Consider the following 27623-nt stretch of genomic DNA (forward strand, 5'->3'; position numbering starts at 1 on the left):
CTGCCTAACGAAAGCCCTAAACAAGTTTTAGCAATCAATTAACGATTTGAGTAATTTCTGTTTCTAAGGTTTTAATTAGAATTTAGGAATAAACTGTTCATGTATATAATGAATCGTTTTCGATATATAACTAATTGAGCTACCGGCTAGTATGGCTGGTGCACCTTGGTTTGTGTCTGTGTACTGGTCAGGGGCGCGGGTTCGAACCCCCTGACCCAGTTTCGTTATTATTATTTTTAATATTAAGAAGAACTTTAATTATTATAAATAATATTAATGAATAAACAAATGTTATTTTTACGTAACCGACACTTCTAAGTTAACGTTTTCTCGTCGTCGAACATTTTTTTTAAAACTATATGTATTCGTAATGTATTATATATATGTGTGTATAATATATTTACTTTTAACAAAATTATAACAAATATAATTTTAAATAAATATGTTAAATACATGTTTACCATTAAAGTTGGTTAAAGACTCGAAATAAATATTTACTTGGATATTATTACGTATTATATCTATTTATTTAAAATATCTATATATATAAGTATTTGATTTATTCAAATAATTATAACTATATCTCAGTTTGTATTTAATCAAATTATTTTATTTAATTTGTATATTTAATTAGATTTTATTATTACAAGCATATTTTATATCTTAATTGTTTAAATTATTTAAGTATTTAATTATATATTTTATCATGGATAATTAATGGTGAATTTATAATTAATAAGACTAATGATTCTAACCATAGATTCACCCGTTCATCAATAACCATTCTAATCGCAAAACATACGCAAATCATGTCGAAACCCGAACCTATTGTATATGTTATGTAATTCACAATTAATTCATATTATCGTTATAACTAGGAATCCTTGACGATAAATTCAGAAGGATTAGCATTCTCACATCATCATTTGTCTTTCGTTCCTCTAATCAGTTGAGTAATTACTTATTTTAAATCATTTTGGGGACACATGCGTATTTACAGTACTTATCTATTATCTAGTATTCAAAACTGCAACTACTTAATCCTTGTGTGTATATCAGTTTATGCCTAATTTGCTATTTGCTTACTTGCTTTATTTGAATACATTTCGGAGAGGTCCAACATATTCTCATTATAGTATGATTATACGGCCGTCGTAGTAGCCATCGTCTAGTTTATCTGACATCGAGCTTATCGGCAACTCATTTTTGGTAACCAATGCCCATCCGCATGGCAACGGTTTAGCCCTTGCTTTATATTTGTGTGATTTGTTTATTTGCTATGGTTTAACTGTTTATTCTCACATGAACAGTTTGCATCTTTCTTTATTATATATTATTATTATTGTTTTGTCTTAAACTGGTGTTTTACTCGCTCAACATGTGTTGTTGACAAACCTTTCTATTTTATACGCATATGGAGGTTGTCGTGGGTATTTAACGCAAGTTGCTGAAGTCTTAGTGAATAATTAAGTTAGAAGAATATTTTAATCAAGATCATTAGAAATATGAATTTGTATTGTTGTATTTATGGATTATGTACTTGTTTTTATTTGATTTATTTGAAAATCGAATTTAATTAATAGATTTTGTCATTTAAATATTGCATGATAGTACCTTGAGAGCTGTGAGCAATCAGCTCACGCCCCGACATTTCCTCCTTAGGTTGGGCTTTGACATCTATGGGCTAAAATATACATCTAGGAATTGGTATCAAAAGTTTACATCTGCTTTGCACGAGTTTGGCTTTGAACAATCTAAACCCGATCACTCACTTTTTATATTTAAAACAGAAAGTACCTTTGTGGCGGCTCTTATTTATGTAGATGATGTGATCATAGTGGGTAACAACTTAAAGAAAGATGAAGAAACAAAGAGTTTTCTTGATAGAAAATTCAGTATCAAAGACCTCGGTGCTCTAAAATATTTTCTAGGAATTGAAGTAGCATAAACAAAATATGGCCTTGTCCTCAGTCAAAGAAAGTATGTGATGGACATCTTGGAAGATAGTGGTATGCTAGGTTGTAAACCAAGTGCTTTTCCTATGGAACAAAACACCAAACTTGGTAGGGACGATGAAGAAGTCTGTGTTGATGCTGGAAAGTATAGAAGACTAGTGGGTCGGCTTCTCTATTTACAAGCCACTAGACCCGACATTACTTATTCTGTCAACGTTCTTAGTCAGTTCGTTGCCGATCCTCGACAGAATCATATGGAAGCAACTATATGAGTTCTCAAATACTTGAAGTCCAGTCTTGGTCAAGGTATCTTACTTCCAAACAGTGGTGGAGTGAATCTCATTGGCTATACCAATTCAGATTGGCTTGGATGTCAAGATACAAGACGATCACGAACCGGTAATGTTTTACTTCTAGGAGGGGCTCCTATTTCTTGGAAATCGAAAAGGCAATATGTTGTTTCTAGGTCTTTCGCTAAAGCTGAATATCGGGCTATGACATCGACAGTTAGTGAAGTTTTATGAGTTCGGTGGCTCTTGAAACATTTGGATGTCTCCCAGACCGGTCCGACACAATTGTTTTGTGATAATATGGCTGTTAAACACATAGCAAATAATCCAGTCTTTCATGAACGCACAAAACATGTCGAAATAGATTGTTACTTCGTCAAAGAACGTGTGGAGCCGAGGGATATTGAGCCATTACACATTGATACTAAGGAACAGATTGCTGACTTGTTCATAAAAGCTCTTGATTCTTGACAATTAAGGTTTCTACTCGACAAGTTGGGCATTTGTGATCTCCATGCTCCAACTTGCAGGGGAGTATAGAAAGAGATTATTGTTTGTAATATTTTCTTTCTTTATTAATTTGTATTTTTACCCTTTGGATATTTTTCGATGATAAAAATATAAACCTACTGAATTCTTTAGTTTCTACACATTCAACTTTAAACTTGATTATATCATTTTAAATGCATTATGAGATTACACACATGCTTACGTATTGAACAACTCATGTTTTGTGCTTAAGCTACACTCTTCTAAAGCTAGATAAGCATGACATCAACATTTATCACTAGTGGCTTAAGAATTCAATAATGTACATATAGTTTTTTTTTATGTCCTAGGTTCTTGGTAGGTGTGTTCGTCTTATTTGTAAGAATGATTAAAAATAATATATATTTTTTTTAACAACAAGCAAATTATATTAAAAAATAGAGTGGTCACCTGCATGGAGCTGGCAAATACACACAACAAAACAAACAGAGAAAAAACAATCAACCCATTACATAAATAGGAGACTTAACCCAATCTAACCAAACACTATCTTTAAGAGTAGACCTATTCTTAATCCACCCATAAAGATTGATCATAGTTTCCTCCATAACAGCCTCCGAGGACAAGCTTCTGTGTCTGAATGTTCTCACATTTCTCTGCTTCCAAATTAACCAAAGCGAGACAAAAATGATAGCCTTCAAAACTCTCCTTCCCGAAACTGTTGTCGGCTCGTCCGCAACCTGCACAAGCTGCGAAACAGACTCGAAACTGGTGACGTCACAACCTGTCCACAAAGAAACTGCCCTCCAAATATCCTTAGCTAGATGACACTTGAGAAACACGTGCTCTACCGACTCCGCCTGTGACAAACATCCCAAGCAATCCGGCGGAATACCACCCATGCCTTTAGCGAATAAATTGACGGCCACCGGAATTCTATGCTGCATTAATCTCCACATGAAACAGTTGATTCTAATCGGAATCCACCTGTCCCACAAGCAATCAAACTAATTATTGATGTTGAATAAATGGATATTGATACTAAGAATTAATTAGAATAACACGTCTCAAAAAACAAATTCTAGATATGTTGTAGTAGGAAATCCAAACTGATAACATGGAATCACTCAAATTTACAATACAATTCTTTCATATAGTCTTATACAACCAAGAGTACCAATGATAGAAAAATTAAGGGATGGCATTGTTTCGGTTCATTTGAGTATTTGAATCACGTGGAAAGTGAAACTATACAATGATGGTGAAAAAGATCATCTAAACAACCACATTTATCATTAACCTCTCATTTAGTTCTCAAAAATCTTTTATTACGTATTAATTTGTCAAAGATCTGAAAATACCTAACCTATTTCTGACTTTTCTCAATGGTGGTATAATGTCTACTAATCTATATCAAAAGTCGATATTTATCTTTATGTAATAAGCATAACATTAACAAACATTTAGTTTGAGCAAATATGTTTTGAGTAAGGTTGCATTTGGTGTCTTAAACTTTAAGGGAGGCTATAGCTTGCTCTAGCCTAACTCTTGAGGGATGGCTGTGAGATGATACAACTTTAGATCCCCATGATAATGAAGTATTAAAAAGTTGGTTTGAGTTTTTATATGTTCAACTTGAAACTTTATTTTTAATCCAAATTAAAGGTGATATGAGCTAGATGTATGCTGCTTATACATTGAATAACCCATGTTAAGTGCTTGAGTCTAGTTACTGCTACGCTTGAGCTAGGATGTTTTAAAGCTAGATAAACATATCATAAGTGGTTTGAGAATCCACTACTGTATATGTAATTTTTTATTCTATGTCCTACTGTCTTGCTATAAGTAATTTCTTAATAAATACTATCTTTCCAAAATAGCTTAAACAAACTGGCAACGGGTATGATATGAACAACAAAGTGTCAAAGATGGATGAACCTTGAACAAAGAAGCTAGAAAGAGTTGTCAGAGAATAAATTATGTGATAACGATTTTCGTTTATATTTAACTAGAAAAACTCACACTAATTAAATAATGAGTTTCCATTATGACTCTCACGACACCAGACTAACAAGAAGCTAGACATTGCAAACAAAACACCCGAAAATCTTTATAATACCAAACCAAAAGAAAAACACATAAATAAACATCTTAAAAACACATAAACTAAGCAATTCATTTTTCCAGTTTTCCATTTAATAAAATACGTTGGTGTTGTTATTTGTAGATTATCATTATTATTATTATTATTATTATTATTATTATTATTATTTCATATTGAATGGTGTATTTGCTGGAGACAGGCTGTCATCAACAACAAAGCCTTCTTCTTCTTCTTCTTCTTCTTTCTTCTTTTTCTTATTCTGTATTTGGTTTTCTCCTCCTCTCACCTTACATCCTCTTTCTCTTCTCTGTCTCTCTTAGTGTTTCATTCATTGATTCTCAATCTGCTTTCACCTCAACCCATCTCCACTTCCACTTCCACTTCACGCCGTAAGTTTCTTCGCCAATTTAATGTTTTCTAGGGTTTTGAACTTAAATTTAGTCTCGATTAATTGCGTGTGTTTTGTTGTGCGTGTGCTGTTTTTGCTCTAGTTTTCTAATTGTTAGTTGAAGATAGGTTAAATAGTTATGGAATTAGGTTTAACTTGTGTTGTAGAATTCTGTAAGCGCCATCGGATTGAAATTTGTTTATGTAACTTTACAAATCTATAATATAATACATGTTAATCGGATACACATATTGCTCTTTTTATATTAATACATTATGAAAATTATTATTCTTTTTAAAAATTATTTTAAGTGTAGCTCGTTCTTTCGGTTTCTCACATCTTAAGTGACTTCTCAAAACATATTTATTTTTTTAATAGCTATTTTTTTCCATCTTGTTTAATCCCCATGTCTCAAGTGAGACCAGAACACACAACTATTTGGTTGAAGGTCATACACCATTACTGCTAGACCAAACTACTGGTTGACACATACACACACATATATTTATAGATGATTTACATATAAACGTTCACATAAATACTTCAAGCATAAACAATCAAATGTAAAAGTAACAATTTTGTTAGAAACCAAAGGTCCAATTGCCTTTCAAAAAACCTAATTCGGTTACCAATTAATCCCCGCCTAGATCCAATGCTTGGTTAAATTGATGCATGTTATTGTGTTTGGTGAGTTAACTTTTTGATTATGGAGTTACTTTCATTGCTTCACCTTAGAGAGATTTTTGTAAATTTTCATTTTCTAGCAACAATTATAATTAGCTCTTGTTGTGAATGCTGCTAGCATGAAGAAGAAGCTTCATATTGGTTTTTTGTATGCACTGAATAACAATATTACAAGGTCTACCTTTTTGATAATATGTCCATAACTATTGTTGCAGGCGGTATATTGGTAAAGTAACCTTCAAGTGGCCATCTTGAATAATTAGTTCGCAAAGAGGAAGCTTTGAAAAACAATACTAGTAAGTGTATGCAGGCTGCTGGTATCCACAAAGTGGTTTGTTTTCCTCATTGACATATGATTAAACTCCATGTTATTCGTGTAGCTTGAACTACAAGTTACCTGGTGGATTTTATGTATCCATGCTGTCGGAGAGCATGCGTGGAATCCGTCTTTTGGGTGATGCCCCTGACAAAATTAGTTGCTGATGCACTTGGTGTGGTCACAATATCACTTGTAGCTGTTTTGGGCCTTATCGGTTTCCTCTGCATCGTGTACTCATTTTACTTCCAGTCTCACATTCGCAGTCAAGGGTATAACCGTCTTGGGTATTTTGCCGGCCCGTGGGCCATCCGGGCCATTTTCATATTATTCTCAATTTGGTGGGGTTTTGGAGAAATTTTACGCCTTGAGTTTCTTCGACAAGAGGGTCGGGTATTACACCCCCTTAACTTAAAATGGCAAGATATTGTTTGCAAATGTTACATCATGTCAAACCTAGGGTTTGCCGAACCGTGTCTCTTCCTCACCCTCGTTTTCCTTCTCCGTGCATCCTTACAGAAAACTGAGTCGGGCCCGTTAAGTCAAAACTGGAATTTCAAAACTGCTGTTTACGTTCTTTTATGTTGCCTCCCTATCTTTGCCCTTCAATTAACCGTTGTTCTAGTCGGGCCTAACTATAAAGCCGACATGCACGTGCACACGAACAAATGGAGAAAATTTTTCAAAATTACAACTCAGCAAAACGAAGTTGCCCGTTGCTATTATCCGTTAATGAGTACCATCCTTCTTGGTCTTTTCGCCACCATGTTGACACTCTATTTGTTCTTGCTTGGGAGGCGGATATTAGGTTTGGTTATAAGTAAAGGGTTGCAAAAACGCGTATTAATATTAATAATATCGGTTTCGAGTTTCTTCATGCTACGCATTTTGTTACTCGGTTTATCCGTTCTATCTCACCCGGGTGAGACCGTGTTTGAAGTTCTTGCGTTCTTGGCGTTTTTATCGCTCTTATGCTGTTCCGCACTCGGTGTTTGTATGCTCGTTTATTTCCCGATTGCGGATTCGTTGGCGTTAAAAACTTTACAAGATTTAGAGGACAGGAGAAGGATTATTGAAGAACATAATGACACTCTTTCTCTAATTGCTAGCCAAACTCTTGATGATAATGATCATGATAATAATTTGGGAAAACAAGGGTCGATATCGTTTCGTGCGACGGATATTAATGATCATGATCGGTCAGGTGGGTTTGTGGAGCTGAGTTTGTTTTCGCACAGTCAGCATTCGACCCCGAGCGGTTCACCTCAGCTATTGGGGTGGCCTATGATTCCATCAGCTTCAGCTTGAATGAAAAAAGGTTCAATTTTGTGGTAAATCGACAGTTTGTAAAGGGTTTTTAGACTTATAATAATAAGGGTTGCTGTTTTTAATTTTTGTTTTGGAGAATTGAGATATGTATGTTGGTTTGGTTGGGAACCCACCTTGTTTTTGTTTGGTGGGAAGAATTGTGATATGTATCTCGTTATATTCTGCTACTACTATAAACCCTTGTGAAATTTCATCCTTGTTAGTTCAATTAGTGTATTCTGTTTGTGATTTTTGAACCTGTTGCTTTCATTTTTTGTGATGTTATAATGTAAATTTATATGAGAAACCCTGCTTAGACCGTAGCAAAGCGTCGCCGGGTTGATTCAACCGGTCCGTCTAATGTCTATATGGCTTGATCTTTGGTTTATTACTTGAAACCGAGCTTGACGTTGGTTTGAAACCTCAAAAACTTGAAATTGACTGTTTGATCTTTATTTTTTATTCACTTTGGTTTTGGAACATGTATAAGTGTAGTGTTTATAAACTACTAGCTTTTGAACCCGTGTATTACACGGGATTTGTCAAATAATAAAAATAAAAAGATCCATTATTTGAAAGAAATGAACAAAATTAAAGGTAAAAATAAAATACATAGTTCAAACAATAAGAAGTCTAGAATCTCAAATTTACAAAATCGATTTTTTATATACAATATTTGCATAAATTGTTTTGACCAATTACCGTGGATAACTATGATGAATGAGAAGAAAGATTAGAAAATTAGAATGAAAATTATAACCCATTTCTCAAAATAGTTTTGTCCCATGACCTATGGATTGTTAGAATAAATAAGATGAGAAATTAGATAATTAGATTTGAAATTATAACCATTTGCCAAAATTATCTTGAACCATGACCATGGATTGTTAGGTAGAATTAAATGAGATATTAGAGAATTAGAAAGGAAATTATAACCCATTTTTCAATATGGTTTTGCTCCATAACCCATGGATAAGTCAAATGAATGAGAAGAGAGATTAAACCAAGAATGAATGTAGGATTGCCACATCATCTTCATTATTTTCTTTTATTAGTATAGATAGATTAGATAGTTAGATTAGATTTATCAATATGATTTTGCTCCATAACCCATAGATAAGTCAAATGAATGAGAATATAGATTAGACCAAGAATGAATATGAGATTGCCACATCATCTTCATTATTTTCTTTTATTAGTATAGTTAGATTTTAATGATTTTAAAGCATGTAACACATGGTTTAAACAGTCAAATTGAACACGTTTGGTCCATTGTCATTCTAATTTAACTAAAAAAAATACATTGTGTTTCTCTCTATACACTAGTAGAAACCCGTGCGTTGTGGCAGAAACATGTCAAGAATTAGGTAATATCTATTCGTTGTAACGATATTAATTACATCTCTTTTCCTTTGCTTTTGTTCGCCCACCTTAAACAAAAATACATTAATATTAAAAATAAGGTTACTAATAGTTTCACTCATACTATGTTATATATAGCCCATTACATTTTGACGTGACTTACAACAAAATCTATTAAATTGGAAGGCAATTCACAGTCAACAAAAAATAAAACCAGCCATAATGCTTGTGTGCCACTCTTATTGTTTGAATCGGTTAAAACCACATATGATTTATCTACAAACAGCTAGCCGCACTATCAAACTGGCTGCTAACATCACATGGAAGAAACACCATATATCCAGGGCTTGTGTGCACTCTGAGATAGTGATCCATTTGTCCACCTCTTTAACATGCTTAAGTTGTCTTTGGTTAATCCATAGAAACCATGTGTCAAGCATCATGAACCTGTTAGTCAAGTTTGACTTTCGTAAGTCAAAGACAAATACTATGTTTGACTATGAAATAAATATAATTTGGTACCTTGAGTAAGTGGGCCATGGGTTTTGAATAAGATGGCTTTAGAACCATCGACTTTAAAAGAAACATCGGCAGATGCAATAAACTCTTTTTAACAACTCCATTCCATTGCATGAACCCATCTTGAATTACCTAAACAATTTGCACATTTTAACACAAGTTATATATATATTTAAATAGATAATTTGAATGCAGACCAATGAACAATAACCGAGCCAGTGGCATATAAGACATACTCATCAACATATGTAAACAACTTATATTAGTATCAGTTGTTGACAGCAAATAACACAGATCTCCGCTGCATAGTAAGAGAATCATAGATAGTCTATATTAGTCAAACACAACCAGAACACCTAGGCAAACATTTGAGAAATACCAACATAATGAAAAGTCTCAAAAACTATTTTTAGCGTCCATAAGCAACATAAGAATTTTACGCCAATACTATAAACGAGTCAAGTCGCTCACGAGCAACTTGAGATGATAATGAGATTAGCTCGCTAAAAGCTCGATTGAACTTAAACAAGCTCTCGCCTAAAAAATGCTTGTTTAGCAAACGAGCCCGAGCTTCACTTATCGAGATCAATCTAGCTCGCAAATCTATTAAATAAAATTATATATAACTTTTATTTAACATTATAAATATATATTAGTATAATGTTATTATATATTAATCTGTAAGATATTAATAAGTGAAAGGAAAAACGAACAACTTTAAAGAAACCCGACCAACCTTTTTTTATATCAATCTCCAATTATCAACAAAGCATGTAAAATTGAAAATTTGCAATTACCAAACAAAACAAAATCATAATTTGCCTATCATCATGTTTTTAAACAAGCAAGTATAAAAAAAGCAAGAGACTGTACATGGAATTAGAGTTAATCAGTCATACCTAGACAGATAAAAATATGTTAGGCTAGAACTTTTCCCCACCATTGCAATCTTGACCTGCATAGAATAATCTTTCATCATACACAAAAGTATGTCAAAGAGAGGGATCAGGAGAAAAAAAATTAAGTCACTTGAAACTATTCGCCCAGTTCACTTGACGGTTTATATTTCAAAACTAAAATACTTCAGATGCATTTAATATGAAACATTTAAAAGTTTTAAATGCAGTTAAATCAAACGGTCCAGTTTTTAACACCGGTTTTTGGCATTATGTAACTATTAAGAGTTCCACGTGCCATTTATTTTTAATGACAGAGAACCCAAACACGAACTCGTTTCAAGATGCACAACGACACAATATTTCAATTAAGTGTAAATGCTACATACCTGAACCCACCGACCCACCCAGTCCTGTAGTCTGACATGTAACTCATAAGCCTCTGACCAAAACAGGTTCATCCGTTGATCGACCCTCCTAGTTCTAGCCAATGTTAAAGAAAAAAACCATTGCCTCAACTTGTTTCAACATGTGCAAAAGATGCTCTTTTGACCCTAATCTGTTTGGTCCGTTACCCAAACCACTTAACCAACCTATTTCGTGTAAAGTAAATTAAATGCCCATGGGTAATATGGTAGCGTAGATGTTTATCGGTTTAGTTAATAATAATAATAATAATAATAATAATAATAATAATAAGGAATATTGGATTTTAATAATCCCTATTAAATAGCATTGGCCGATAATAATCCCTATTCATTTTATCGCCACTGGCGGTCCCAAATTCAAAAAAGTTGGCCCCCAATGGTCCCTCGTTAAAAATGACTTAACGGCGTTATAGTTTTTCCTGAATTTCAAACCAATGTTTTAGGGCTTTTGATCGTTAGGAGGATACGAGTTGATTGGTGTAAAACTTAGTTTGAAATAGTGCTTCAAAATAACGAAACAATGCTTTAATTCAGGTGTTTGAACTTACAATTAACCAAAATCAAGTCGTTTGAATCATTGTTTCAAGCTAAGTTTTACACCAATAGACTCGTATCCTCCTAACAATCAAAAGCCCTAAAACATAGGTTTGAAATTCAGGAAAAACTATAACGCCGTTAAGTTATCTTTAACGGGGGACCATTGGGGGCCAAATTTTTTGAATTTGGGACCGCCAGTGGCGATAAAACGAATAGGGATTATTATCAGCCAATATCATTTAATATGGATTATTAAAATCCAATATTCCTAATAATAAAGAAACGAACCTTTTCTAAAGCAATTGACACTGCGAGTCCTGAAGTAAGCATATCAACAACTTTGGGGTCTGATCTAACAACAAAAATAATGTGTTTTAAGGGTACTATAATTTAATACAAATTATTAAATATTAATAGAGATGCTAAGCAGGCAGCTCGGGTGATGGTCACAAAGGGTTCATGTAAAAGTTTTTAATTTTGTATCTGATAGAAAGCATGCTGAGTTGAGATGACCAAACCGTTTATATCCAGTGTTCTAAATTTTTTTATTAACATTTACAGTAAGTGTTTAAAATGTGATTACAAAAACATTATTAGACAATTAGATAATTATATTAATAATATGATTTGGGATGTTTTATGGCAAATGGCCAAGTCAAGTAACTGATCCATTTATGACATCATTTATGCCTCGATATGTTGAAGCAAAATGTACAATTTAGATTACATAAAAATAATAATAATAATAATTCACAAATTATTTGGTAAATAGATACCTGCTTAATCTTTTTCTAAATGTTCTCAAAGCAGCTGGTTGTCTTCTCAATCCAGAAACTACCTCTCCACTTGACTCTTGAGCCATTTACTATAGAACCACGCCTACAACCGACAATCAAATAATAAAATTAGTAATTAAAAAATATATATAATCATTAGAATCGACACATTAAAATAAAAGATTTCAACTAACCGCATTGATCATCTTAGCTACAACTTTGGACAATTCATAAAGTGGATAAAGAAACTCGAGCACGCTGCACGCCAGAATAATTAAGGAGTATAATTTTTAGCACTAACTTGTAAATTTATGTATTATTAAACCAAATTAATCAACAGCCCTAGAGGGTAGAACAATTGTAGAGTTGTTCAAAAATCTCACAACTCTCTCGAAAACGACTCCTTTGTTAACAAGCCGAGCCTAATCCGAGCCAAGGTAAGATCGTCCCATTTAAAATAATACCCAACTCATCAATGGAAGTTGTAAGTCCCTGGATGGATCTTTCAATATGATATCAAATAATTCCCAATATTTTTAGGCGGAATCTAACACTAGGACGATTCAAGAATAATAAAGAACACAATACGAATGCTTCAAAACACACGTTTATTCAACGTCGGGTGCTTAAGCACTATATATTACAAAGTGAACAATACTTCTCATTTATCTCTCTCTCTCTCTCTCTCTCTCTCTTGTCTACGTCCAACTAATACCAAAACCCGCATCACATAATGACCTAGATACATGTTTATATATTAACTACATAAAGCCCAAAACTACCAAAAGCCCACCGAGATCCACATGTGGATCTCAATTTACAATGCAAGCCCAAAATAATACAAACCACATAAAGTTTAGCCCAATAATCTCCCCATTGGTTTGTATCTTTAACTTCATTCGTGCTCCAGTATGTTAGCATCTGCTTCTTTGTATGCCCCCGCCCACAATCCTGTGCGAATAATAGATCCCACCATTCTTGTATATTCCTTCGCGGCTGGTTCGTATGGTGGTTCAGCGGTAATCTGAAAGCCACTAAGGATCTTTATATCACTTTCGCCTAACTTTAATAAATCCCTTGGATCCACCAGGCGATACTGTCCTTGAACAAGTAAGGTTTTGGGCCCAGTTCACTATAAATACACCCTTAACCTTAACCTAAAAATACCTTACGAACCCGAGCCGACTTTGGAGTTTCTTAGAGCATATGTTGGAGTTATTTGGCGGTTTTGAAGGCAAGGATCACCCGGTTAAGAGCTTTACGTTCAAGATCAAATACTACGGGTTTTATTGCCTTTAATATTTCGTTTCTCATATTTTCACCATGATTTCTTATATTATTATTTTGTTTGATTTTAAGATGCTAGGCTAAAACATTATAGACTGCCTAGGCTTATGGTGAACCATCGTTGATGTTTTGATTTTAGTTGGATTGTTTCTTTTCATTATGGTTTTATGATTTAGATAACTATTTGATTTTACTTGATTGATGCGTATGTATGCTTGGTTTTGATTGATGAGTTTTATCATTCCACATTATCCTTGGTGATTGTCTGTCATATAATATGATTTTGTTAGGTTATTAATTGTGTGTTCTTGACTAGTTTGTGGTTGATTTGCAATAAAACCATAGGAATAATATTATTAGTCAAACGAATAAAAGTGTGCTGCTAACCTAGAAAGCAGTAAGGTGATAGGTTATTGTTAGATCTTTGTTGATTAAGATTTATAGATTTAGTTCTTCGTAAGGAGTCCATCTAGATTTGATTAATTAACCTTGTCTAGCGAGTCAATTGAGTTTATTAAATTACCTTTGATTTCCGCGCTGTAAGATAGGATTTCACTATAAAGGTACTCTTTCATAAATTAATTAGATAACCGTAAGGAAGTTTAATGCATATAACTGGTGCGTCTTAAAACTTGTTAGAAACTCATAGGTGTCTTCTTGAAGGGTCAGGGGCCCAGTTCGGGTTTTGTTTTAAGTGTCTATTTTACGATCCCAGTTCCATAACTATTATTTTCCAACTATTTGATAACTGAAACTTTGGGGATTCTAGCCTAGGTGGTTTTTCATCATCATCTGAATCAGTCAAACTTGTTTGTCTTGTGTTTCATTAATTGTCTTTTATTAATTAGTTTAATATAATATAGTTTAACCCCCCCCCCCCTTAATAATAATAGATAAATAGTCGTGTCAGTTAGTCGAGTCTAATTAATTAGTTAATATATGTAATTTAAAGAGTCTCGTGGGTTCGATATCTGAACTTATTTAGATACACTAGAGTCGATCGGCTCACATTCCGGTCAGTAGTTTAGTCGAGTTTAAAGAGTCTAGAGTATTACTTAGTATCTATATTAGCGTAATTTAGTTAATAAGTATTTGACTACTTTAAGCACATCAAATAACTTCTTGGTGTCTGGAGGGTAGGTTCCCTCATATCACATTCTCAAAGCAATCTTAGCAACAATATCGGTAGAATATTCTGTAGGATAATCGGGTTGGTCACTGAACAACAACACCTCACGAATAATAGTCTCGGAAATAATAATAATAGGCTTCTTTTGGATTATTGATTCAATCACCACAGCTTCCCCATCACATCTCTGATTAATGGAAGCATGATTCCACAAATCACTCACCATCTTCTTACAAATGACAGGAGGTTCTCGTAAGGCGTGAGAAATCCTGCATGTATTTAGCCCCACGATCATGACTTGAACTCCTTGTGGATTAAAGGAGGATCAAAGAGGCATCCAACAATGTTATGAGTATCAAAAAATTTCAGAGGTTCTTGATCAGCCATGACTTCAACAAATGAGTCAAGTTAATAATATATTTATTTAAATAGATAATCATTTATTATATGGAATATATATATATATATATATATATATATATATATTTGACAGATTGAACATCTTGATCAAAGAACAAGGACCAGAAGCATAAATATAGACAATGTGAGTCCTTATTTGTAAAATAGTCCCAATTATATTAATCAGAATATGATTAAGGTCGTTTTCAGTTCACAAACTGTGTTTTATGTCTAGTAAATGAGTTTTCGGTCTATAAAATTCGTTTTCGGTCCAAGTGTTAAGTTTTCTGTCCAATTTTGTTCATAAGAGACCCTGGACAACCAAGAACATGAGTTTTCGGTTAACTGAATGGGTTCTCTGGTTGACCAAGGGTTTTCGGTCAACCATCCCCGAGAACCCTAGATCTCAAGATCTCTGAAGATCTTGGTTCTCAAAATCCTTGAACTTCGTCTAGAAAACATCATCATCTTCCCAAACACACCAAAAACCACCATTGATGAAAAACCTGCAACTTCATGATAAACTCATAACACGATCAAACAGACAATAATCAATCACCACACGCAAGATTCACAATCCATTATCATGGTACAATCTGCCACATAATCTAAACACCCATTCAGTCCATGTATGAGTCATCAGTGATCCGAAAACACATTTATAAAAAGTCATTATATATGTTTAATGTTTGATAACACCTTAAATGATCAGGTATGAATACAGTCTAAGCCAGTCAAATTGAAGATTTGGAGAAAGAAAGTTGTTATCCGTTTTGAGGGTGATGACTAATAATGCACCCACAAAATACCTTTTAAACTTCAAAATCGATTTCCTGGGCCAAAAACCCAGATGGGCCGAGAAACCACATACATTTGGGCCAGACCTTATATCTGGGCCAAAAACCCAGTTTGCACATATCAGACCTTACATAAACTCAAATCATGGGCTTGATCCATGTTTAAAAACGATCTCTTATAGCATTCGTTTCGACAAGAGTAAACATGAGGTAAAAATAAAGCGTAAAAAATAACAAAAACAAAATAATAAAATAAAGAAAAAAATAAAACAAATACAAAGTAATTTAACCACCCACCTTCATGTAATTTTAACAATTTTTTGGGATCAAATTTTAGTTTCGATAAGCGAGCAAACTTTTAAGAAAATATCCGAACATGGAATCATATTGATTAATATGCTTTCACAATGATTTATTTTCAGTATTATTACGATATAGAGAGACAAGTTGATAGCAGGAATTAAGATACTTCGCATGATTTTCATTTCATCAGTGATACTATTGGGCATAAAGCTTAGATGGACATCACTTATGGACCCGTGATGCCTCCTATCTCTTCTCAAAGCGTATTTGGCTTTCCCCGGATCACCCCAATTTGACTCTAACTTCCCTAACGCTTGATCAAAAGATTTTCTCTTTCAAAAAAAAAAATAAATAAGCTTTAAGGTTGAACGTTGGACTTACAAGCCATCCGGAATTATATGCCTTACATTCAAAGTGTTTAAGACTTATTTGAATGCCCCACCCTTGTAGTTCTAGGTTGATCCTTTAAGCTTTTGAAAAACAAATTTTAATAACATAATATTATATAATAATTTTTTTATAACTTGGAAACATAATATTTTGGTGATCAAGACACTAACGGGCTCGTGTATGACTGGGTAATTATTTTTCTGCCTATGATTCAAAGAGATGTATCTAGAGACATGAACACATCTTTAAAATGACTCTTCACATTAAGTTTAGCAGATTTAGTTTATATCACTTCAATTTTTATGCATCATGGAAAGCTACCAAACAAATCAATGACTGTTCAAAAGCCTTTTAAGCCTAGTAACTTCACACGTTAGGCACACATAAACAATTTTACTACCATTTTCCGAAGATCAATTTTCATTTGAGAATATTTTGCGCTTCTAAAGAGCTTTTAACTGAATAATCATATCACTTCCCAGGAAATGTTTTAGAAGGCATTTTTAAATTCGGTCACCCCAGTCACTTTCAATCTTCAGGAAAATGGCTATCTCGTATGTCTACAGGTAGATGATCGTATGTCTATAGGTAGATGACGAGACCAAACATACAAAAGTACATGTCCCTCAAACTTAAGTAACCGACATATTTTTAAGCGAAAGAATTAAACAAAAGACACAACAGTCGCCCCAGTCACTTTCAGTCTTCAGGTGAATGGCTATCTTGTATGTCTGCAGGTAGATAACAGGACCAAACATATACAACTATATGTCCCTCAAACTTAAGTAACCGACATATTTTTAAGCGAAAGAGTGCAAATATATATATATATATATATATATATATATATTTGTATATATATATATATATATATTTATTTGTAAGAACACACACACACTCTTTTTGTATTTTTTAATTTTCTCCCTCTAAATTTGTGCAAAAAATTTACCAGAAAAGAAAAAAATGATGTACAAATTTAACCTCAAAAAGACTCAATCGTCGAAACGAAGCATATTAAGAAACCCTACAAGCACATATCTGGCTGTTCCGACCGGTTTTTTAAATAAGTCCGCCACATTATTATCAGTGTGAACTTGATCAAGATGAATTAATTTTTGGTCATAACAGTCACGAATAAAATGAATTTTGATATCGATGTGCTTGGTTTTTGAGTGCTGAACAAGACTTTTAACAATAACAATAACAATAACAATAAAAGCATTATTATCACAAAATATTATAGTGTCAAGAAATTCCAAACCGTAATCCAGCAATTGATGTTGCATCCAGATAACCTGTGAACATCAGGTAGACGCAACAACATACTCAGCCTCAGCAGTGGATGTGGACACCGTTTGTTGTTTCTTGCATTGCCATGAAATGAGTCGATCACCCAAGGATTGACATCCAGCAGACGTAGATTTCCTGCAAATGTCATCTCTACCATAATTGCTATCAGCAAAAGCATATAAGTCAAAATTTGAGTTTTTAGGATTCCAAAGACCTAGCTTCGGTTGCCTTTTCAGATATCTAAAAATACGTTTAAAAGCAATTAAATGGGAAAGTTATGGACTAACTGTGACATTTGTTAATTTCGGGTCTTGTTTGTATTCGTTTATGCATTGTTTTATGTTGTAAACCGACCCGCTTTGTAAACCGAAACTCATGATATATTAAATATTGGATTTTTATGTTACTAAAACATTCCTATTTGTTTAATTTGAAACACCTCTTTTACGGATTCGAAAACAGACTTAAACGAGCAAATTACATCAAAAGCGAACTTCTGAACGCGAAACAAACCACTAGACGAGCTGGGCCAGCCCCCCTCCCCTGAGCACGCCGCTCCGCACGAGCAGAGGGCTAAGGGGAGGCCACGCGGCTTCTAGGTCCACCTGCACACATTTTCGTTTTTGTTTGTTGTTTTGTGCTTTGCTTTTTTGTTTAACCAACCTATTTTCATATAAACATAAAAGAGAACCTTGTAAATAAGCTTTGACCCTTACCCTATATATACACAAACTCATCTACTTCATTTTCACACTTTCTACATCTCCAAAAACTCTATCAAAACTTCATAGATTCAAGGTTGTTTATTTATATTTTCTCAGGGGTAGCGAAATACGAAAACCGGCCAAAACATATAAAAATTTGCACCACCGGCGAAAGATCCGCTACCCCTGTTTCTAAACTAAGTCCGTCCCTGGTTGGATGCAGATATTATTCGAACAATGCTATCAAATTTGTTAGCTAGGGAGAACTTGAAGGGTAAAGAGGTTGTTAAATAACCTAAGGAGATCATTCTTAGTTAGAAGCAATAAAACTAAAGCTTAACATGCTGATGATCAAGAGTTGGACGAATGGTTTGCTGATGATCCCAATGAAAGTGATGCTGAAGAAAAGGCAAAACATTTAGGGAAAGATGGTGGTTATGGTACCGGTGTGGATCAGTATAGGCATTTCGTCTGGTGCTGGGGGCAGTAGTTGAATACACGTCAGTAGCGATGATGGTGGTAGTCATTTTGGTGGCACTCAAAGATGATGTTGGTGAGTGACAGTGAAGGTGAGATGCCTACTGAGTTTGTAAAGTTACGTAGTGATGAGAAGATGTTGTATGAAGCTTGATTGTGACAGGTTGAAGACTTATGGTGGTGGTAAAGATTGGTTTGGTCAGAGTCATCCCATCTTCACACAAATTTTTCAAAAATTAATAAGAAAGAATTGAATGCCAAAATCATCGCTTGGAAGTATGATTTTTCAAGGAAGCTGTTTATTATGAAAAGAGGCGGAGAAATGGAGTAATTTGAAATCGAGCATGATCTGCAGACAATGGTTAGTTGGGACTTGTGTCAGCTAAACAAGCTAAAACTGCTCAATCCCACTAATAGTAGCTATGCTCGTGGTGGTGTTAGATGGGTTGAGGTTGATTGAAATGATAGATTAAGAGTTAAAGACCGGTGCGTATAGGGCTGTAAGTGGACTGGACCGAATTGTTTCTTTCAAATCGATTTCTTTAGCAGGTTGTTGTTAGACCAACAGGCATGGCCATCGCATGTTTACTAGTGGCGGATCCAGGAAATTTTCTCACAGGGGTCAGAAATTTTTTGTATCTGTACACAATTAACCATCGCTATACAAATTTTTTTTGGTCCCGTTGGACCATCGGGCGACTCGAATTGCGTCGGTCATATATATAAAAAAATGATAATCAAACAAAGCACTATATAACAAAAAAAAGTACGTGAAACTTTATTATAAATGCATAATTGTTGAACAATATATCTAGCTTTGTTATATACAGGCTTTCATTTTCTGAAATCTAACCAAAACATCATCTAGTTTGACATTTATAAGCAGGTTGTTTCTTAACGAAATAAATAAAATCATCGTTTAAACTCATCACCCATATGATTACGCAAATTGGACTTCACTGGGCAAATTGGACTTCACGTACTCCATCGCTGAAAAGCAAATTTCAACGCATACGATTGCAATGAATAATAATGATATGAGAGGTAACTTCAATTAACGAATAAACAATACACCAATGCAAATGAAGTAAGTGAGCAAAATAATGTATAGCCGAAACATTTTTTTATATTTAAACACTTAATACATTAAATTTACCTGACCTATTACTTCCGCCATCATACTCATTTTTTTTAATTAGCTTAAATGTAGATTAAGTTGGGAGTTTGAGACTTGTGGTTAAAAATTGAGCATAGATTAATTGAGCATTTGAGCTTAAACTTGAATTTAAATTATTTCCTACTAAACTCAAATGTAGTTGGTATGTTATTTATATACATTTATATAATTAAAGTTGTAAATATGTAAATAAAAGTTATTAGGACCGGTCTCAAATTTCATAAGATTGTTCTTGAAATCCCAGCAGGGTTGTTGTGCAGTCCTCAAAATCACACAGGGGTCGGGGTCAAAATTATACAGGGTTCGGTCGGGATTTCAACACATATATACTAGTAAAAAATTTTTTTCACAGGGGTCAGGGGACCCCCACCTCAAAGGGTGGCTACGCCACTGATGTTTACGTGTGAGGTGATCGAAGCCGGCTAGGGCATAGGACGATGTGGGCGACCGGCCGTGACACTTAATTTTCGAGGGTACAATTTTTTTTATATATTTTTATAAAAAAAACATGTATATTTAATATTTTACGCTTATTATATAATATCTAGATTGGTATGGTGACAAAGGGGTATGACTCTCAACCAAAAAGGTTGAAATTCTACGAGACATTTTTAAACTTATTTTTATACAAAAAGTTTTTTACACAACCTAAATCATAACCAAGTAAGGGGCAGTTTTGCACATCCTGAGCCATTAAGAGCTGAATCAATAAGAGTCAGAATGATTAAGAGACTCTGCCAGTAAGTGTTATTTGGTTGGACCTCTGAACGACTAGGCAGAATGACTATTTTTGCCCCTTCGAACTATTTCGTGTTGAATGAAGTATATCTGTTTTGTCAGAGCTCTTAATAATTTTACTAAATGACCAACTTTCATCATTACCAACCAAAATAAATCTTAAACAATCTTTTATCATAATCATCCAAAATGCATCTTATAACTGTTTCACCAAGACATCGACACAAATAACTTAAACATGACAACTTACATGTACAATGTTACTCTATTAAAATTATAAAACAACAATCAACAAACTAGACTTTTTTTTTATATATAATAAGTGTATTATAAACATCAACTTAAACACATTTCACAAATATGCGGATTAGACCTAATGTCTTGTGTGAATAGATGCCCGTCTCGAGCACTTGATCTTTCGTCATATTATTCCCTTATTGGAACTTCACCTAAACGTTTGCTAATTCCGCCGCAACGCCAACATTCCTTATATGCTCATACAATCCGATTCTTTATAGTGACTTGGTATCCACTCGATCCATAAATTTGATCTTTAATTATCAAGACAAACATAAGCATTCCCTAAGGCATATTCATACTATAGCCCAAGATCTTCTTTTTACAGCAAACCTGTTAGCTCGTTCGATACCAATTAGCCTCACCTGTTGCTAAACAACACATATACAACTATAACACACCATATAAGTCAATACTTTAATTCAATTTACACTTAGAACTCATCCCAACACGAGTTCTATCATTCGAATCCTAATTGTACAAAAACGAATGAAGTATATGATCGAAAACTGTAAATCCGAAGAGTAGTTAACTACAAAATAACTTCTTAAGGGTTACCAGTATATAAGAACACGCCACACGGTTTCTACCTTGATTTCCCATAATTTTGTTAAAACTATAAACTTTTAGTTTGAAGACACACTCGCGCAGTTGTAGCAATTTAACGTTTACCCCTACTTACAATAAGTGTTTCACTTCAAGCTATAAACTTGAGTAAAATAGACTTTTAGAGGTTTCTATCGATATAAAATTTTCCCCAAACGGACTTCTGGTTAATTTACTATGAATTAATAAAAGAAGGTTAAAATATGAACATAAGCTGAATTTTCAGTTTCAAGACAGATTTGCGAAGCAGTAGTATTTAATGTTTAAACCCACTTGCATTGGGTGTCTCACTTCAAACTAAAAATTTGAGTAAAATAGACTTATAGAGCTTTCTTTTGATATAAAATACACCTCGAACGGACATCGGGTTAATTTACCATGAATTTTTAAAAGATGGTTAAATTCTGAAAATAAGCTGATTTTTCAGCACTTGGGTCATTCGGCCAAGTAAGGTAGTAACCATTTACACCCGCTTTTTCATGAATTTAACTAGTGGACCACCATAAAAACATTGTGTTATTGATATGTAAATTCATACTCTATAGTTTAGTGCAAAAACATAAAAATTATAGTTGTAAGTTAGAGTCACTTACCTTATAAATTGTTTTTTTTAACTCGAACTCTTTTGATCGATTTCTTTGCATAGAAACTAAGAATCATAGCCTTAAACCAAAACTCATACGTAGCGCAATGTAACCAAATTAATATATAGTATTCCAATTTCTAAATAAAAACTTACAAAATAAGTGTACATTCACTCACCTTTACCCGTAAGATTAATCATATCCTGATTTTTTGCACTGACCCATTGACTTTCTAAAGTCAAACTCACAACGGGTTAAATTACCACACATGACATACAATTAAATTTCATCATATGTGAGTTTGTTTGACTTAATGCAACCCTTAACTACCCTTAAACATATTAAAATAACAAGATAGGTGAAGAAACACGGATCTACTCCCTTTGACGGTTCTTAGATCCGATGAATCAACAGGGTAGGATACGAATAACAACCAGTTGATGCAAGTCTAATTTTCCGAAGTCCAATGACCGGAACCTGCAAAACAGACACCGTGAGCTCGTTACGGGAAGGACAAGAAGGGGGAGGGGTCTTCCCGTAACCACCCTCCGGCGTGAGAATAAGTACAATTCCGACGAAGAAAAGGTATTTAAGTAAATATGAGAGTACAGTGGGAGTGAATGAACACCTCATGATAGTTGAGAGAGTATTTATAGCCGAAGGATGTAGGAAGGTGATTGGGCCAGCTGTCTCTTTTGGAAGATGCTCTTGTAAACCATCTGGACACGTGTCCTCATATGATAGGTTCAATTATACGTTGCACGTGCATGCATAACAACCTAGACATGCGTCATTATGGGATAGGTTGATGAATAACCCCTGGCCATGTGCACGGTTATAACGGCCTGGCCTGGTGTCATCTGTTAGTTGGCCGAGAGATCACGTATTGCCCAAGAAAGCATCTTGATAAATCTTCTAGAATGTAATTAGTTAATGACAGCTGTCCTGAGGCATTGCCCTCTAGTCATTTTGTGCGGACGGATATATCGTCCTGCGGATGACTTCTGAGGATGCCGAGATGCTTCAGCATATGTCAGGAGAATGTTTCTTCCTTAAATGGTTAAGTGGGTGATCCGTATGTCCCGCGGGTGCCTTGTGAGGGACCCTCAGCTGACCCGCGGGTAGTAATTAAGGGTATTTGGGTCTTTTTGGTACCCTACCTCTATAAGTCCCCCCAGTCCAGTGTTTCTTCCGCATGAAGTACTTTATGCGGGTGAAATTTTGGACTTAATGTGTATTTGGGGGTTTTTTATTCTGCAAGTTGATAAGAAATATCACGCCTCCAACAACTTGAAAATCGGCCATGTTTAGTGGGTTGGCTTTGATACCACTTGTTACGTTTTAAACAAGTGAAGCGGTAAACAATTCCAAGATCCAATACACGATCGAACAATATTTGCTCAAACACATGAGCATTTTCTTATTATTTGAAAACAAGAAAAGAGAGATATAAGACAAACTTAGACTCAATACAAGACACACTTGATATTTCTACAACTAACCTCACAAGCCTTATATAGGCAAACAAAACTTAAGGAGTAAGGAAACTTAGCTAGTAAGACTTTGAAATTTACACCCATCCTTATTCTTTTGAAATAAAGAAACTTATCTACTAGCAAGACTTATCCATACTAGAAAGAGACTTATCCTAACTAATACAAAGACTTATCCATCAAGAAAACTTAACTACCAAGTATGACTTAATTTTCATTTATATCTGTTTAGTTATGATCTCCTCCAAACCACCCCTTTGAGATCAAACCAAACCGCCCTTTAGCCCACAAGTGTTGCTCATTTAATACAGAGGGAGCAAGCAAATCGTGAAAAAGACTTTGGATGTCTCGTCAGACCTGGCGGTCTGACAAATTTGTCACCGTCGAGCCGTCTGATATTTAATTTTCAATTTTAACAAAAAGAGCATATCCTACTAGTCTAAAATATCGACCGATATTTAATTTTGCACCGCTATAAATGGATAGCATCCGGCTGCTTAACATCCCATGGAAGAGTGGTAGGGGTGTAAACGAAATGATAATTTGGGTTAATAAATGATAAAATACGGGCCCGCTATAATTTGGCAACTGTAATTTAAGGATAAAATACGGGCCCACTAAACGAAATGATAATTTGGGTTAATAAATGAAAACTTACGGTTATTCCTTTGCAAAGTGCGTATTACTTCTTTACTGGCACAATTAGTGAGATATATGAGTTCTGAATCACTGCCATCAGTTATAATAAAAACTGTTAGTTATGGTGCCAAACATCTTAAGAAAGAAGGCTCAAGATTTTTCATAAAAGACAAAGATACTTATTGAGTTTCCTTAAAATCAAACTCTATTACATGAGAATCTGTTGTATCACACTGGTACTCATTCTACTTACAACCCTCAACTTCTACATCTCCCACTCCCACCTAAGCTGATAATGTAGCAAACACAAACAAGGACAGGAGCTACTACAATTTTGACATGCTCGCTTGTGTGTAATCATCACCTAAGCCCAGTTACTATGTTTAATATGAAATAAAGTAAAAAAACACTCCAAACACTTTAATAAAAATTCGTTTTCGGTTGACTTAATATTGGCGAGCTATGAGTTACATATATTGAGAAAGACATAGTCCTGCCAACACTTTTACGGGCCTATGAAAACATATTAAATCCCCCCCCCCCCCTCAATTTACAAAATCCATCAAATCCCCAAAAGTTAGCAACTTTCACCTCTTTTCCTAAATATTTTGAGGGTTTTCAACAGTAATCAAGAAACAGTTACCTTCATCGAGGGGGGGGGGGGGGGCGAGCAGAGAGGGATACCTAGAAATCGCAGGTTGAAATAGAGAAAGGTCTGGTAGCGGCGGCGAGGTGTACAACGGTGGCCGGTGCTGCAGTTGGTGCTCTGGTGTTATGGTGATTGCAGGTGGCCGATGAGGGAGGGAGGCTCCGGTGGTGGCTGTGACGGCGAGAGATGTGAGAAAAGGTGTGGAAAGGGTGGGAAATACTCCCACTTGTAAATTAATGGGAGAAAAGAAGCCTGACCTTACGATCAAACGAACCCTAGCCGTCTGTTTAAATTTGACACGGATTAGGGTTTTAGCGGCGACATTTTTGGTGGCGCCACTAAAGGTGTCGCCGCTAAAGAGGCTTTTTCTTGTAGCGTCTGTCTTGTCAATATCATAGTTGTTTACTTGATAAAATACCTTACGACAAAATGAGCTTGTGTCAAAAATATTTTTTTTATATAAAAGACATTTTATCATTTTAAAGTTTTATAATACAACTAATACATTTGGATTTAAAAAATGATAAAAGACGGGTTGTATCATACTCAAACCCGTGACCTCTTTGTTGGTAAATAAAGGGATTTATATGACGCCAACCATACTCTTAACAGTGTTGGGTTCAACTAACTGTTTTTAAGACATCCGAGCAAAATTTAATATATCTGATCTACTAAATATATTATAAAAGATGATTGGGGTTCGTGAACTAAGAGCATTCAAAATTACGTTAAAAAATCACTACATTTTCTCTATACTTTTCAATTAAACAATACTTTTTTGTACATTTATAATTAATTTTTTCTTTCTTTACTCACAATCATTTAAAAAAAATATTAAAAAATTTATAGGGATACATGAACTTTTCAAATATATAGAAAAATTAATGCATTTTCTCTCTTCTTCACCTACAACACCCTAAATCACTTCATAAATAATAAAAACCTCACTCATAGAAAATAGTAAATATGATAAGAATGCTCTAACACACTCTATGTGGGTCCGCCCATATATACACGACTTTCCAAAGTTAAGCTTATCATGTGACTGAAGAATCATATCGACGTGGTTCAATGCATAACTTGTCTTTTTATGATTTGAAGGAGATAGATATATTGCATCAATTGGTTTATTATTATGGGAAGGGGCTCGATTTTAAAATTCGTGTACCCCCCCCACCCCCACCCCAAGTTGTTGACCCGGCTGTACTCTCAGATCGGAGGAAGTTAAGAGAAGAGAGGTGTCACACCCCGAAAACTTAACATAGCAGCGAAAGTCTTAATTAAGATGTTCGAGTGGTGACAGACGCCGATTAGCCATACAATATTTAAATACACACAATTAATATACAAGTTGGACATTTATTATTGAAAACACAAGTTTTAAGTCATCAGAGTACATATTATTTTAAAACATTATATCCAACTGTCGGGATCTAGAATCCCGCATTTTCTCACGTGTTCTTCACGAAGCGCCAAGTTTTCCTTTACCTGAAAAACACGTTTAAAATATACGTTAACACAAAGGTTGGTGAGTTCTCAATAATATAAAATATCCTTTTCATTAAATTTCACTTTCTCCATTTTGAAACTATTTGTCCATGCAAAATCAAAATTTATGTTTTACCTTGACCCCACGGGACCAAGGCCAACTTACACGAAAGTTGTTTAAAAATCATATAGTCGCCTCAAAGACAAAACAAATGGACACCTTTCCTACTTCAACGATAATTCTCGAAATAACATTTTATTCTTCAATATTTGTGATAGTTATAAACTAGCAAGGAATATAACAAATGTAATGCTACTAAACCTATAATCAAAGCGTATAATAATTCAAAATATTTGCCCCCAACATTTAACCAGAACGACTGGTCGGCAGGCAGGGCGTCACCCGATGGATCTATCAATATTTCTATGCCTTTTTACAGTTAATGATTATAAGACTGCGGTAATCACATTCTCACAACAGCTAGTCAGCCCGACCACGTTAATCAATGTCGGTCAAATTTAAAGCCCTTACAATATCACAATTGTTAAGATAATAAAATGTGTTTTGACACAAACGTGTTTCCTCCCCGAAAACATTATAAATTGTATAAAACATTTAAAATGGTGAGGATCTCTGAGAAACTCACCTTGACTGTTACTGTCGGTTTTCGTTCACTTCTCGTGTCCTATTCATTTTGTACACGTTTTTAATAATTTATTCCCACAATAATCTTAAGTTGTTCTTTCAACATAAAGCGTTCACACCACTATTTCAGTCTTTTCAAAAATGTTTAACTTGTTTATTAGTTTTAGTGTTCAACGACCCACTGACGGCTTTGGTTTGGTTAAGTCCATATTATATATTCACTCAAGCACATAACATATATATCATAAGCACATATATACATATATATATACACACACACATACACATATACTCTATTACTTCTATATTACTAACATATATATTTTCCAACCTTATAATCAATTATGCAATTAAAACACTTAAGTAATTTCTTAAAATTGTTTATTATTTTTTAATTAAATATTTAATTGTCATCATCATCATCATCGTACTCGGTATATCTCACCAATAGCAAAACTATGGTAGGGTCTGAGGAGGG

At 34.4% G+C, this 27623-nt stretch overlaps 2 protein-coding genes across 2 annotated transcripts; one reads left to right on the forward strand and one right to left on the reverse strand.

Annotated features, from left to right (window-relative positions):
- Nucleotides 1-3234: 3234 nt before the first annotated feature.
- Nucleotides 3235-3681, reverse strand: LOC143636256 (uncharacterized). The gene has a single exon (XM_077103905.1). The coding sequence runs from the start codon at nucleotides 3679-3681 to the stop codon at nucleotides 3235-3237; it is 447 nt and encodes a 148-aa protein (XP_076960020.1).
- Nucleotides 3682-5174: 1493 nt separating this feature from the next.
- On the forward strand, nucleotides 5175-7906 carry LOC143636327 (uncharacterized). The gene is made up of 3 exons (XM_077103955.1): nucleotides 5175-5227; nucleotides 6126-6206; nucleotides 6291-7906. Exon 3 carries the CDS (start codon nucleotides 6320-6322, stop codon nucleotides 7532-7534), a length of 1215 nt encoding a protein of 404 aa, XP_076960070.1. The 5' UTR covers nucleotides 5175-5227; nucleotides 6126-6206; nucleotides 6291-6319; the 3' UTR covers nucleotides 7535-7906.
- Nucleotides 7907-27623: the final 19717 nt, after the last annotated feature.

Source organism: Bidens hawaiensis, unplaced genomic scaffold (assembly GCF_021521415.1).
Source record: "Bidens hawaiensis isolate Kalapana, Puna unplaced genomic scaffold, B.hawaiensis_p1.1 tig00000566_1, whole genome shotgun sequence".
Taxonomy (NCBI): domain Eukaryota; kingdom Viridiplantae; phylum Streptophyta; class Magnoliopsida; order Asterales; family Asteraceae; genus Bidens; species Bidens hawaiensis.